At 45.6% G+C, this 13,197-nt stretch overlaps 1 protein-coding gene across 2 annotated transcripts in view; it reads left to right on the forward strand.

Annotated features, from left to right (window-relative positions):
• LOC309359497 (transmembrane protein 132D-like) overlaps window positions 1–8,488 on the forward strand; it is a 461,903-nt gene extending 453,415 nt beyond the window's left edge. Inside the window, exons 7-8 of one of the 2 annotated variants that reach the window (XM_081893266.1) lie at window positions 1,383–1,574; window positions 6,842–8,488. In XM_081893266.1, coding sequence (XP_081749392.1) covers window positions 1,383–1,574; window positions 6,842–8,026 — 1,377 coding nt within the window. In that variant the 3' untranslated portion in view covers window positions 8,027–8,488. The remainder of the gene's footprint in view (window positions 1–1,382; window positions 1,575–6,841) is intronic. The other variant, XM_081893265.1, reaches the window with a different exon arrangement.
• Window positions 8,489–13,197: the final 4,709 nt, after the last annotated feature.

Genomic DNA, 13,197 nt, shown 5'->3' on the forward strand with positions numbered 1-13,197 from the left:
TTATTTTTTTATTTTTTTAAAAAAATCTGTTTGTTTTAAAAATGCTTATTTACGTTGCAAAGTTTATATCCTGCTTAAGGGGCAAAAACCTCTAAGCGGTCTACATAAAACAATGTAATATATGTATTAAAAATACCAATAACTATGCATTGAAATAGCATGTGATCACAAAATCTTTAATAGGTATTTTAACTCATGCTACACATTTCTAAATTATATGATCCTAAAATAACGTAATTTTAAAGTGTGTTTTCAAACATATTTTGAGCAAAAACATTACTATGAAATTCATAGAAATGTGAAACTCAAGGGCTGATTGTTTTTTCAATACATGTACTATTAGCCTGGAAGGTACAAATTTTCAAGCAAATGTGAACTGAATTCAGTTCTCTTCTATCCCTAACTGCAGCCTTGCAGTTTCTTGCCTTTTCAGGATACCTGCAAGAGTTGTCTTTTGTCAGGGTTCCCATTCTCAGGAGGACCTTTTTCTCAGCTAGTCCCTAGAGGCAACATGATGCTCTCCAGGTGTCATTGTGCTACAACTCCCATCAACCCCAGCCCAGCATGGTGAATGGCCTGGAATGAGTCTCTGGAGGGTACCAGGTTGACTTCTACCCTACGGTCAACTCAGCCATTTGATGGATGCCGTGTTACCTCTTGTGTGAAAGCTTCCTTCAAAGAATCAATTATTGATTTCCATTCCTACTATTTATGTTGTGGTTGTTGTGGTAGTTGTTGTTGCTGCTGTTGCTTTTCCATAATTGCTTAAAGGAAAAGGTAAAGGGACCCCTGACCATTAGGTCCAGTCGTGACCGACTCTGGGGTTGCAGCGCTCATCTCACTTTACTGACCAAAGGAGCCGGCGTACAGCTTCCGGGTCACATGGCCAGCATGACTAAGCTGCTTCTGGCGAACCAGAGCAGCGCACGGAAACGCCGTTTAGCTTCCCGTCGGAGTGGTACCTATTTATCTACTTGCACTTTGCCATGCTTTCAAACTGCTAGGTTGGCAGGAGCTGGGACCGAGCAACAGGAGCTCACCCCATTGCGGGGATTCAAACCGCCAACCTTCTGATCGGCAAGTCCTAGGCTCAGTGGTTTAACCCACAGCACCACCCATAATTGCTTACTTGGTGCTTATTATTTGATAGATTTTGCTGCTACCTTCAATTTGTTTTCTACTTAGTATTGTTGTTAGCTGTCTTGGGCAAGCTTGCCATAAGCCGCCCAGGGAATATTTATTGGTAGTCTGCTAATAAATAAATCCATCAAGGAAAGTTGGGACTGAAATGTTTTATGCTTTTTAATATATATATAAAAGGTTTTAAGATGTATGACTCTCCATGCGGGTTCTGACGGGGTTGCCTTGGTTTTCCTGAACAGATCCTGTCTCCGCTTTCTGACGCCATCTTGGCTGAAAAGACTGTGACTGTCCTTGATGAGAAGGTGACGATTACTGACCTGGGGGTCCAACTGGTGACTGGCCTTTCCCTCTCCTTACAACTGAGCCCAGGAAGCAACAAGGCCATCTTTGCCACAGCAGTAGCACAGGAAATCCTCCAGGTGCCAAAACAGGTAGGAATCTTTGTTTACCTAGTGACAAACAGCCATTTCTGAGGCCTACTATACTTGGGCAATTCCCAGCCAACCAAGCATATACCCTCCAAGTGGAGAGTCCAAGAATTTGGAAAGCCACCCAGGCTTTCTGACATGATCTCAGAATGTCCCAATTTCCCCCACCAGTGCCAACCGCTGCCAAGCTCAGGGAGAAGGATGAGCTGGCATTTGTCACAAGCAATGGCGGTGGTGGCAGCTGTGGCTCCAAGGGAGCAACCCATGGCCTCCACTGCCAGCCTCCTCTCTTGGACAGCTTGTAGCAGCTGCTGGAAAGTCAGCAAGAAGGAGGAGAGGCTGCCGTTGGGGCCCAGACTCACTTGACATGGCCGGCTCTGAGTGGCAGGCAGAGGACAGGTGCTGCCCTGGGCGGGAAGAAAGGAGGAGCAGAGCTGAGCGCAAGGAGTTATTATTATTATTATTATTATTATTATTATTATTATTATTATTATTATTATTATTTTAAATGCTTTGTGCATTCACATCTAATCTTGCCCCTTTCTAAAAAAAAATTATCAGTGTGTGTTTTTCTTTTTGTATATCTACCCAAGAATAAAATGAAGTGAAATGGGGATTAAGCAATTTCCTCCAAACGGGGGAGGGCATATGTCCTGTTGGTCAAGTGGTTGTCAGGCTTCAGGGAATCAACTCCCACCCCCCGTGGCAGTAGATAAGAGATCAAACGAAAGGAACGCCTCACCAGTTAGAATCTTTAATAATCATAGCAAGAGAACAAAGAACACATCTCATAGAAGTGGCGGTGCTCCCAATTAAGGGATGCTCCGCCCTCTGTCCCTATTAATCTACGTCACTCCTACGTCCTGTAATCTGAGCTTGTACCCTCTGTGCTTTCTGTTCTGACACTTTCTGAGCTCTCCGTGACTTTGGAGAAGGGGGTGGATGCTATCCAGAGACTGTGAATCTGTTAAGTCTCTCTCTCTTCTAGTGTTTCTTCTGCTAGCTGCTCCCCATCCAGTATTTCCTAGCTTCTGCCTTCTGAACTATGCCCCTCTGCAAACCACTGTTCCAAATCTATGCTGTCCTCCTGCTCCTGGGAAGATTCAGGAGCAGGAGCAGGTGGCTCCCACCATTCCTCCTCAGTGTAGCCCTCCTCAGCACAGTCCCTGACAGTGGTGGCGGTACTCGCCCTTCTTCTGATAGGAAATGCTCTGTGAGGGGGGTCAGTGCAAAAATGTGAAATCGAGGAGGGTCAGTTGCAGGGGAGTGAAAAATGTCCTTGTTTTCATCTGAGGAACGTTTGGAACGCATTGAGGCTGGAGGAACCATCCAGAGCCGACTTTCTCAACCTTGGGGCCCCAGATGTTGTTGGGCTATAACTTCCATCTTCTCTGGCTGCTGATCCTGCTAGCTAGGCATTATGGGAGTTGTAGTCCATCAACAAAAAAAAAGACAAAGGAGAATGCAGATTTGCATACAATGGACAAATATGCACATTAAGAAATCAAAGCTTATAACTTAAATAGAACTATAATCCATTTCACCAAGACCACACTGTGAAGCACCTGCCTCCCCTTTAAATGGGGGTAGGACTTGGGGTAGGCTGTGAGGGGAGAAGCAAGGATGTAGTTGAGGAGTAACTGGGGGCAAACGAAATTGAGAGATTCTCCCATTCCTATTTACAGACTTCTTTTGTGTATGAGATTGGCTTTGTGTGCATTCATTTGGCCCAAGAACTACCAGTTGCTGACCCTCAAGTTGTGTTCCACCCCCTGAAACCCTTTTATCAAAGCAAGTACTGGGTAGAAAAATGAAGAATGAATGAAACTTTATTTGCGTCAGCCGTCAGCCATAGCAACAAAAAACATTGTGATATGCACAGAACAAAATTAAAAGTTGATTGTATAAAACAGAGTTTAGGGTCCTGAATCAGCAATCAAATAGTGGACCTTATTCTGATTGCCCCAGCTAAAAACCTTGCAACCTTTGCAGTCATCTGCTTCTCTTGATCTGCCAAAAGAAAATACACTGTGGCAGTGGTTGGGCGACCCGGAATGGGCAATAAAAGAGGGGTGATAATCTCGTTCCTCAGGTCTTTGTAAAGTGTTCTTGTGAGGAGGGCATGTGCCACTGATTCGGTGCTGCCATATCCGCATGGGCAGAAGCGTTTTTCGTATGGAATCTGTTGGAATCGTCCCTCAAGTACAGCCGAGGGCAATTCATTCAATCTTGCTAGGGTAAAAGCACGTCTATATTTTGGAGTTGCTAGGTTATACAGATAGGGTGCCAGAGAATCAAAGTGGTCGTACCATGGGCAAAGTTTCCTTATTGTGGCCAAGTTGTTCTGACGCTCAATATCATTTAGGCATTGGCAAATTAGACAGTGAATACTGGGTAAATTTCCTACTCATTCATATGATGCTCATTCATCTCTCTTTCAGATGGTTTTGGTGGGGATGGGAAGAGGTGACCTAAGGCTGAGGCCTTGGTAGAGCACTTAGAATGAAGTCCCCCCCCCTTCCCCAATGCACATTCTCTCTCTTTCTCTTTGTAGTGTTCAGCAATCAAGCGACACACGGCTAGAAAGCCAGGACAGGCAGTTCATCCTTTGTTGACCAGCAGAGCTAAAATCGCTACCTTGAAATCAGCTCAAAAGGAGCAGGCTTGGTGGCACTAAGCCCCAGCCAGCTGTGCATTTCACTTCCCGAGGAAATTGAGTCATATCCGAATCTATCCTTTCAGTGCAGTGGGGGGTCAGGGGAAGAAATGAAACCAGGTGGCAGGCCAAAAACTAGAAAAGAGCTCAAGGGGCTTGTAAGTGATCCTTCCGCTGTGTCCAAGGTCAATACTGGGTTTGCAAAGCAGTTGGCGAGGGGAAAGCGGGAGGGATGTTGAGCATACAGTAAGAGCCTCCACACAGTGTCAGCATTGTCAGGAACTTGTCAAGGTTTATCTATTTATTATCTAGGAAGCTGCCTTATACTGAATCCAACCTTTGGCCCATCTAGCTCAGGGTTTCAGCCCTTCAGGGTTTCAGACAGAAAGCCTAACTGGAGATGCTGACCTGGGACTTTCTGCATGCCCGGAGGATGCTTTGGCCCTGAGCTCCGGTCCATCCCCATCTGGTCCACTGAGAGACTGGTTTTCTCCATAGATGGTCACAAAGTTGTATACACAGCAGGACCAGTCCTGCCATTGGGCTGAGTGAGGTGACTGCCTCAGGCAGAATCTGCTGGGAGGCAGTGGTGCTGCTCAAATCCTCCTCCTCAGTTCCCTAACCATCCCCTTCTATTGGAGGGCAGAGTTGTGTGTCATTCACCTTGCCTTCCAGCTTTATAAGCACCCTGCTGATCTGCCCTTGCCATGCCCTGTTGCCAAGATTCGTTCCTGTACAGTTGTACCTCGGGTAACATACTAAATTCGTTCTGGAGGTCCGTTCTTAACCTGAAACTGTTCTTAACCTGAAGCACCACTTTAGCTAATGGGGCCTCCTGCTGCCACCACGCCGCCACCACGTGATTTCTGTTCTCATCCTGAAGCAAATTTCTTAACCCAAGGTACTATTTCTGCGTTCGCGGAATCTGTAACCTGAAGCGTATGTAACCCGAGGTACCACTGTATATGGAATGGTTGCATACGTGCGCCAATTTGTCCTTTGCTTCATTAAGCAAATTGTCTTGGGCATGGCCCAAACAATAAAACAGCTCATCAATCAAGATAATATGGAGCTTAAAGCAAACCAAAAAAACTTAAGTTCAGTAAGCAGACATAATACAACTTGCAATTGCTCGAATTTCAACAGGGAGAGGGGCTTGTCTCATCTCAGCCAGGAGGGAGTTCCAGAAAATTGGCTCACAATCCTGAATGAACTGCTCCTGGTTGAAATGGGGAGAAGAACCATGCGAAGACAAAGGTAGTAAATAAGTGAAATAAAGATAGATAAAACAAGAACCCTGAACTTGGCCCAAGAGCTTTTAGAAGCCCACTTTTTCAGTCCTGGCAGCCTCAGGACTCTGATGCTTTTCTTCCTGGCTAGCACTAGGTCCAAGGCCTGCATTCCCTCATGCCCTGTGTGCTTTGCAAGGAGACTTTTATATAAAGTGGTTTTTAGAAATCATAAATATAATAAGTAATTACTTGTGCGCGCTCCCTCCCAGTTTGAATACCGAGCAGTAGTAAATGATCCAATCACCTGTGATGCTGTTTGACATGCAATTTATTAGTGTTTCAAAGCATGCACCAGAGACCTCAGGGGGGATACAAGTCTCTTACCACTTCTGTGGAAAACAAATCTTATTACCTATGACTATTTAAAACGTAGCCCTTGTTTTTCATAGAATTGAAATAAAAACAAATGGCTCGGTGTGGAATTAAATTTCCTCCATAGCTGCGTCTCCAGGCTGGAGAGATTGTTTCTTTGATCTGCCACTGAAGCACTTTGGAGGGGGGGTGGGACGCTCAGGAATAGGGAAAGGGGTCTGCTCTATATTTCTCCACTGTGAACCAAAAAAGGAAAAGGAGGTTCAGTTTGCTCAGTGTGACCTTTGGGATGACCATGTGTGGCAGGGGTGGAGAACTTCTGGCCTGCAGGTCAATTTTGGCTTGCCAGTTGTGCCAGTTTGGGTCGGCAAGGTCAGTTTTCTGAAACCATACATAGCAATCAGATGGTGTCACCCTGGTGCTCAAGTGACGTCAGTGGTTGAGCCCCTGCTTTACATGCAGAAGGACCCAGGTTCAATCCCTGGCATCTCCAGCTATAAACATGGTTCTACTTCTTTCTGAGACCCTTAAGAGATTCTGCCAGTTGGAATGGACAATACAGAAATAAATAGACACACCTGGCATAAGGCACCTTCCTGTACTAAGTCCTCGGCTTTTAATTAGATGGAAGTCTATTTCTGTTTTAATTTCATTTCAAATGGTCTTTCTACAAATATATGTTGTGTTGATGTATGACCTCAGGAAAGCTTTCTGGTTTCTTCACAATAGCTTCTGCAGTAGCTACCTTTTGTTGGATTGAGTTCCATGTTTTAACTAAGTGTTGTGTGGAGAAGTACTTTCTCTTGTCTGTCCTGAATCTTCCAACATTCAGCTTCCTTGGAGGTCCCCGAGTCCTAGTGTTATGAGATAGGAAGAAAAACTTTTCTCTTTTCCCACCATGCATAACTTGAAATGCCTCTTATGTTGTCTCCTTGTATCATAGCAACCCTGTGGTTTTTAACTCTGATGGGTTTCTCAGATTGATGATGATGTCATCATTTCCCCTACAGGAAGCTGCTATAAGTTGCTGGATCCAGTTCAGTGATGGGGCAGTCATGCCCTTGGACCTATATGACATCAAGGACTTCTCTCTGGTGGCCACATCTGTAGATGAGAAGGTGGTCTCCGTTCTCCAGAGCCCCAAATTCAAATGGCCCCTTGTCGTTGCTGAGTCAGAAGGCCAGGGGCTGTTGGTGAAGGTGGAGATGGTGATCAGCGAATCATGCCAGAAATCTAAAAGGAAGAGCGTCATGGCAGTCGGGACTGGGAACATCAAGGTCAAGTTTGGTCAAAATGATGCCAACCCCAACACCAGTGACAGCAAGCAGGTTGGGGCCAGTGTGCACTTGGAAAACCACACCAGCGACAGGCGTCAGAAGACAACCCTGCAGGAGAGGTCTCGACAAGATGGGCCTTATTACAGCTCGTCGATGGGCCAGGAAGAAACCAGGGGGGCCATCACACAAAAGTCAATTCTTAGTAAAAAGGAGGACCGCGAGAGCCTTCTAGATGATGACAGCCATATGCAAAACATCCCAATAGACTTCACCAGCTTGCCGGCACAGGTGGACTTGCCAATGAGCAATGGAGATCTGGAAGAGAACGACCTTGTGGAGACACCCAGGGGCCTAAGTGACTTGGAGATTGGGATGTATGCTTTGTTAGGTGTCTTTTGCTTGGCCATTCTAGTCTTCCTTATCAACTGCATCACCTTTGCTTTGAAGTATAGGCACAAGCAGGATCCCTTTGAAGAGCAAGAAGGCCTGAGCCACTCTCATGACTGGGTAGGACTAAGCAATAGGACAGAACTGCTGGAGAACCACCTCAATTTTTCCACCCAGCAAGAGGAGTGCATCACGGCCATTGACCAAGGCATAGACTTGGAGGAGAGCAAGTACCTCCTGGATGCCAACACCCAGAAGAACCTCAACGGCCAAGTCTTCCGGTCCTCGGACCCCACTGCCACCCCCGAAGGGAAGGAGCAGAAGAGCGAACAGACCGCCTCGCCAACCTCCAAGCGGAAGCGAGTCAAGTTCACCACTTTCACCACCATCTCCTCAGATGGCGGGTGCCCTACCGTCAACTCTATCTTGACCAGCAGTGAGGATGATATCAAGTGGGTTTGTCAGGACATGGACCTGGGGGGATGTAAAGAACTAAGGAACTATATGGAACGGCTACATGAAAATGCATAACAGTGCACTAGAAACCCTTTTGCTTTCTTGCTTCCTTTTTGTTTTCCACTCACCTTTCTGCCTTTAATTTGGCGAACTGGGACAAAACAAAAAAAACCTACAACCATTTGTGAACAATTAAAATGGTGGATGATTTGGTTTCAATGGAACCCTGAGGAGCACTTTGAGTAAAGGTCCCAAGCAGCAACTGTTACCTGTGCTCAGTGGTTCTTAAAAAAAGATGTTTGGGAATTATTCTGATGGAAGGCAACTTACATGGGAAAATAAATTTTTTGAAAAAAATAGCAAACAAGATTCCATTTTGTGGGGAGGTTGCACAGGAAACCAATACTAATCTGCAAATTCCAATGCAAAATCAGGTACTTTATATCATGCAATCTCATCTGGCCAGTAGGACAAACCTGACCTGCCAGGGCTCCTAATTTACCCCATAAGACCTTTTCCCCCATATGTGGCATCAGATGTGGGTCAAGCAGGCTGCAATCAGACATGGGGTTTATTGCGAGAGTTTTACTTGTTGTAATGTCAGCCCTTCTGTCCTGATTTTTCTAACATTCCTTTTACATTGCAGTATCTTATGTGTTTTGAAACTGTGGCTTTTTCATCAATATACCGCCATGCTGTGCTAAATTTTAAATGATGAGAACTGAATGTCGGTATACTGCCCCAGATTCCATCAACACAAAATGCCCACAAGTCATCAGGGTTGCAAATTGATTGTTTTTTGGAAGCAATTAACATGGAGGTAAGTGCTAAACTTCTGCAACATCCCCCTAGATTTCCAGGACTGGCTTTCATGTTGTGCAAAAGAGCACATAAAAAGTGAAAAAAGAACAGGTAAGGAAACATCTGTGATGATAGAATAAAGAGCCAGCAGTAGGGATGCGGATGTGAATGCCTTAAGGTTTGCTCCTTGTTGTCCATTGGCTCTACAGCCCACCAGATGATGGGTGGCAAAGCCTTGGTCTTGGGCGTTTTAAAGTACAGTGAAGGGTTCTTTGCAATAACGCTTTGAAGTCCTGACTCTGGGACTTAAAAGTGCCCAATCTCTTGACATCACTGAGGTGCAAGTGTGCGGGACTCCCTGCTCCTGAACTGGGTAACTGTGCTCCTGAACAACGAGTTGCGCAGCCAGGGAGTCATTTTGGACTCACTGCTGTCCATGGAGGCACAGGTTAATTCTGTGTGCAGGGTGGCTGTCTACCAGCTCCACCTGAGACAGTTCCATTGTACTCTACCAGCTCCACCACGCCAGCTGAGACCCTACCTGCCTGCACACTCTCTTGCCAGACTAGTTTGAACACGTCAATGTACTCTACATGGGGCTACCTTTGAAGGTGACTTGGAAACTACACCTAATTCATAATACGGCAGCTAGATTGGTGACTGGGAGCAGCCACCGGGACCACATAACACCAGTTCTACTAAAAGAACTACATTGGTTCCCAGTTCGTTTCTGAGCACAATTCAAAAGGTTGGTGCTGACCTTCAAAGCCCTAAACAGCCTCAGCTCTGTATAACCGAAGGAGCATCTCCACCCCCATTGTTCAGCTCAGACACTGAGGTCCAGCTCTGAGGGCCTTCTGGGGGTTCCCTCGCTACAAGAAGTGAAGTTACAGGCAGAGGGCCTTTTCAGTAGTTGTGCCTACTCTGTGGAACACCTTCCCATCAGAAGTCAAGGAGATAAATAATTATACAACTTTTAGAAGACTTCTGAAGGCAGCCCTGTTATAGGGAAGTTTTTAATGTTAGATGTTTTATTATATTTTTATATCTGTTGGAAGCCACCCAAAGTGGCTGTGGCAACCCAACCAGATGGGAGGGGTACAAATAATAAAAATTCTATTATTATTATTATTATTATTATTATTATTATTATTATTATTATTATTATTATTATTATTTCAGGAAGGAAAGCTACAACCTCTCCTTGATTAGGAAGCTTCTGGATTCAGAATTTTCTGTCTCATATACCTTTGGGAGATATGCAAGTTGTCATTTGATGTTGCAGTCATCAAATGATGAATATGCATGTTTAAATGAAGTCAGAATGAGGTGGGGTTAATTTTTAATGCTTTAGAAATGCAGCCCTAGAGAATTTATATAATACTGTCTGGGTGCACCTTCCTCTGCCAGTGTTCTGCCTCTTCCTTGTAGAGATTATTTCTCTCTACCAAATGTAAAAATAATTGCCAGTTAATAATAATCTGCATTGATCCAGAAAACGAACATCGGGGCAGCCAAAAGATGCAATTTAAGAACAGGAGTTATTTTTCCCAGCTAGCTGACTATGAAGATGAATGAACTCTGCATGCTCACAGTGCTGTGGTAAGTAGCTGCAGAAGAGACTTTCACACTTCGTTTAGATAATGGATGAAAACGCAGATGAAGCAAAGCAGCGAGTGAGCATCCAAGCAATGGGTTTAAGCTACCAGGTGGACTTCAGATACAATCATCTGTGGTCGTGGAGGAGAGAGAACAAACTGACAAGCCAGCTGTAGAATAAACTGCTTGACAAAATTGCGTGACTTATTCCGGTCCTACCATTGGGCAAAGATGAGATGCAATGGCAGGTGGCAGAATTGCCCCATCATTTCTTTAAAAAACAAAACTTTTTTGCAGCTAACTAATCAGTTATTTTTAAACCAGAGTAGGGATCACCATGTGAATTTGCCCACTTCAGGCTCTGAAATGTTCTGACTAGACCTTATTTAGTTTTTAAGAAAAGTATGGATCAGCATTTTAAGTACTAGTGGGCAGTCATCTCCTAGCGTCCATCAATGGCTGAATCTATCAGCTTCAGTTTGTCCCGGATTCCCATTTTTCCAATCTTAAATTCAGTGTATTTCCACATTGGTTTGCGATTTTTTCTTAATCCTCATGAAAATTCATCAGCATTTTAGTGCAAATGTCCCCCAATATATAGTTTCCCAAGCATTCTCCCCTAATATATATTTTTAATGCTATCTTTGCCAAAATATGCCTTCTTAAGCACACTCTGCCAACATATACATGTAATTGTGTGCATTACTTGACTGGAGAAGTGCATTGCAAAATTCAGAGAAGTGCACATTTTGAAGGGCTGCTGCATTTCATTTTGCGCGCGCACGTGCACACACACACACACACACACACACACACACACACACCTTTGAATGTGAGCTGAACCAAATTTCTCCCCCATCCCTCCCTGTGGATCACATGATGTTGGTACAGATGTGCATTGTCATCCAGTGAGGACTGCATTGCTCTATGACTTTGGCCGGCTCAGCCATTAGGCAGAGTCAGGTAGCTGCCTCGGGCAGCAGATTCTGGGGGGCAGGCAACAAAGGCAAAGTATTGCAGGGCAGAGCACCATGCATGTGTCACATGGCCTCCCCTGCACACCCTAAGCTGGTATGCTGCTCTCAGAAAGTTGCTGTGCTGTTTCCACTGATGGCAGAAAGTTCATTTGCAAGTCCAGATGGCTCCTTTGCATGAAGTGCAGGTTGGGTGCCATTTTGTCCTTAATTTCAGGCAGCAACGTGTCTTCAACTGATCCTGTGCACAAGGTCCCAGCTTCAAACCCTGGAATCACCAGTCAGAAAGATCTGGTGGCAGGGAAGTCATTGTCTCACTATGCTAGGCAGACCAAATGGTCTAGCCTGATATATGGCAGCTTTCTATTAAAAAGTGAATGGTCAAACTCAACAACTAGGACATTCACACTGCCTCTAATGGAGGGGAATCTTTGTTAGCCTGAGGGTCACATTCCCTTTGGGCAACCTTTCAGGGGCCACATGCCAGTGGTTGGGCAAGGCCAGAGGCAAAAGTGGGTGGGGTAATGAATATAAATGTTACCTTTGTACAGTGGGCTCATTTCTATACACACACACACACACACAAACACTTCTGTCCTCAGTAGAGGGAAGCCAAAGGCATGATTCAGGACTCATCCCAGCATGAGAAGAGACCTGCTGATATCGTCCCAAGGGTCCATCTAGTCCACAGTCCCACCCCATGCAGTCAGTGCAGGCAAAGGGGTTAAGCAGCAATGTCTGCAAACAAAGAGCGAGACAGCAACTGGGGAAATGGCAAGTTAGAACAGTGTGGAAATGATGTGAAGGCCTTTACAGCAAGTGCCGAAACCAGGAGGGGATCTCTTTTCTCTTTTCATATGCCTGACACAAACACAAAGCGAGAGAAGTTGTTTGGGCTCAGCCTGGGCATTTTGCCCCTCGGTTATTGTACAAAGATGCAATTAATGCATTTTTAAACTGCTGGATGACGTTTGTGCAACGGCCATCAATGCAGCGCTGTTTAAGTGGCCTGGAACATCTAAGGCAGGCTGGGGCTGCCCTCACCTGCACATTTGCCTTCGCGGTGATGTGAGCTAGGAACTCCATTGACAAAGAACACTTTCATCTAGGCAGGTTTTGGTCCATAGTGCCATGTGCTGGGGAAACCAGTGGACTGGCTCAGGTGTGGAATATTAATGGACAGGGAAGAGGGACCAGTGCTTCCTAGGCCCCTGCTAATGCCTGTTTGGTTGCTTCCATCCCAGCCAAATTCCACACAACACAGGCTTCTTAAAACAACCCGAGAAAGGATAAGTGGTCAAGGTGGACAGGGTCATGCCTTGTACCCCCTGCAAGACAGATCCACCCCCACTTGTGGAAGGGCCAAGGCTTGCATGCCTCACATGCAAAAGGTCCCATGTTCAATTCCTGGCGTCTCTTGGTAAGGACAATACTGAGAATGGAACAATGATCCAACTCTGTATCACCAGCTTCCTACATTCCTATAAAGGTCAAGCGACCCCTGACCATGAAGACCAGCCGCGGATGACTCTGGGGTTGTGGCACTCATCTTGCTTTACAGGAGAAGGGAGCCGGCGTACAGCTTCTGGGTCATGTGGCCAGCAGGACTAAGCCACTTCTGGCAAACCAGAGCAGCACACGGAAACGCCGTTTACCTTCCCACCGGAGTGGTACCTATTTATCTACTTGCACTTTGACGTGCTTTCAAACTGCTAGGTTGTCAGGAGCAGGGACCGAGCAACGGGAGCTCACCCCATCATGGGGATTTGAACCACCAACCTTCTGACTGGCAAGCCCTAGGCTCAGTGATTTAATGCAGAGCATCAAGCAGAAGGTCCCAGGTCCAATCTCCAACAGCATCTCTAGGTAGAG

The sequence above is a fragment of the Podarcis melisellensis genome (assembly GCF_964234715.1).
Source record: "Podarcis melisellensis genome assembly, chromosome: 16".
Classification (NCBI taxonomy): Eukaryota; Metazoa; Chordata; class Lepidosauria; order Squamata; family Lacertidae; genus Podarcis; species Podarcis melisellensis.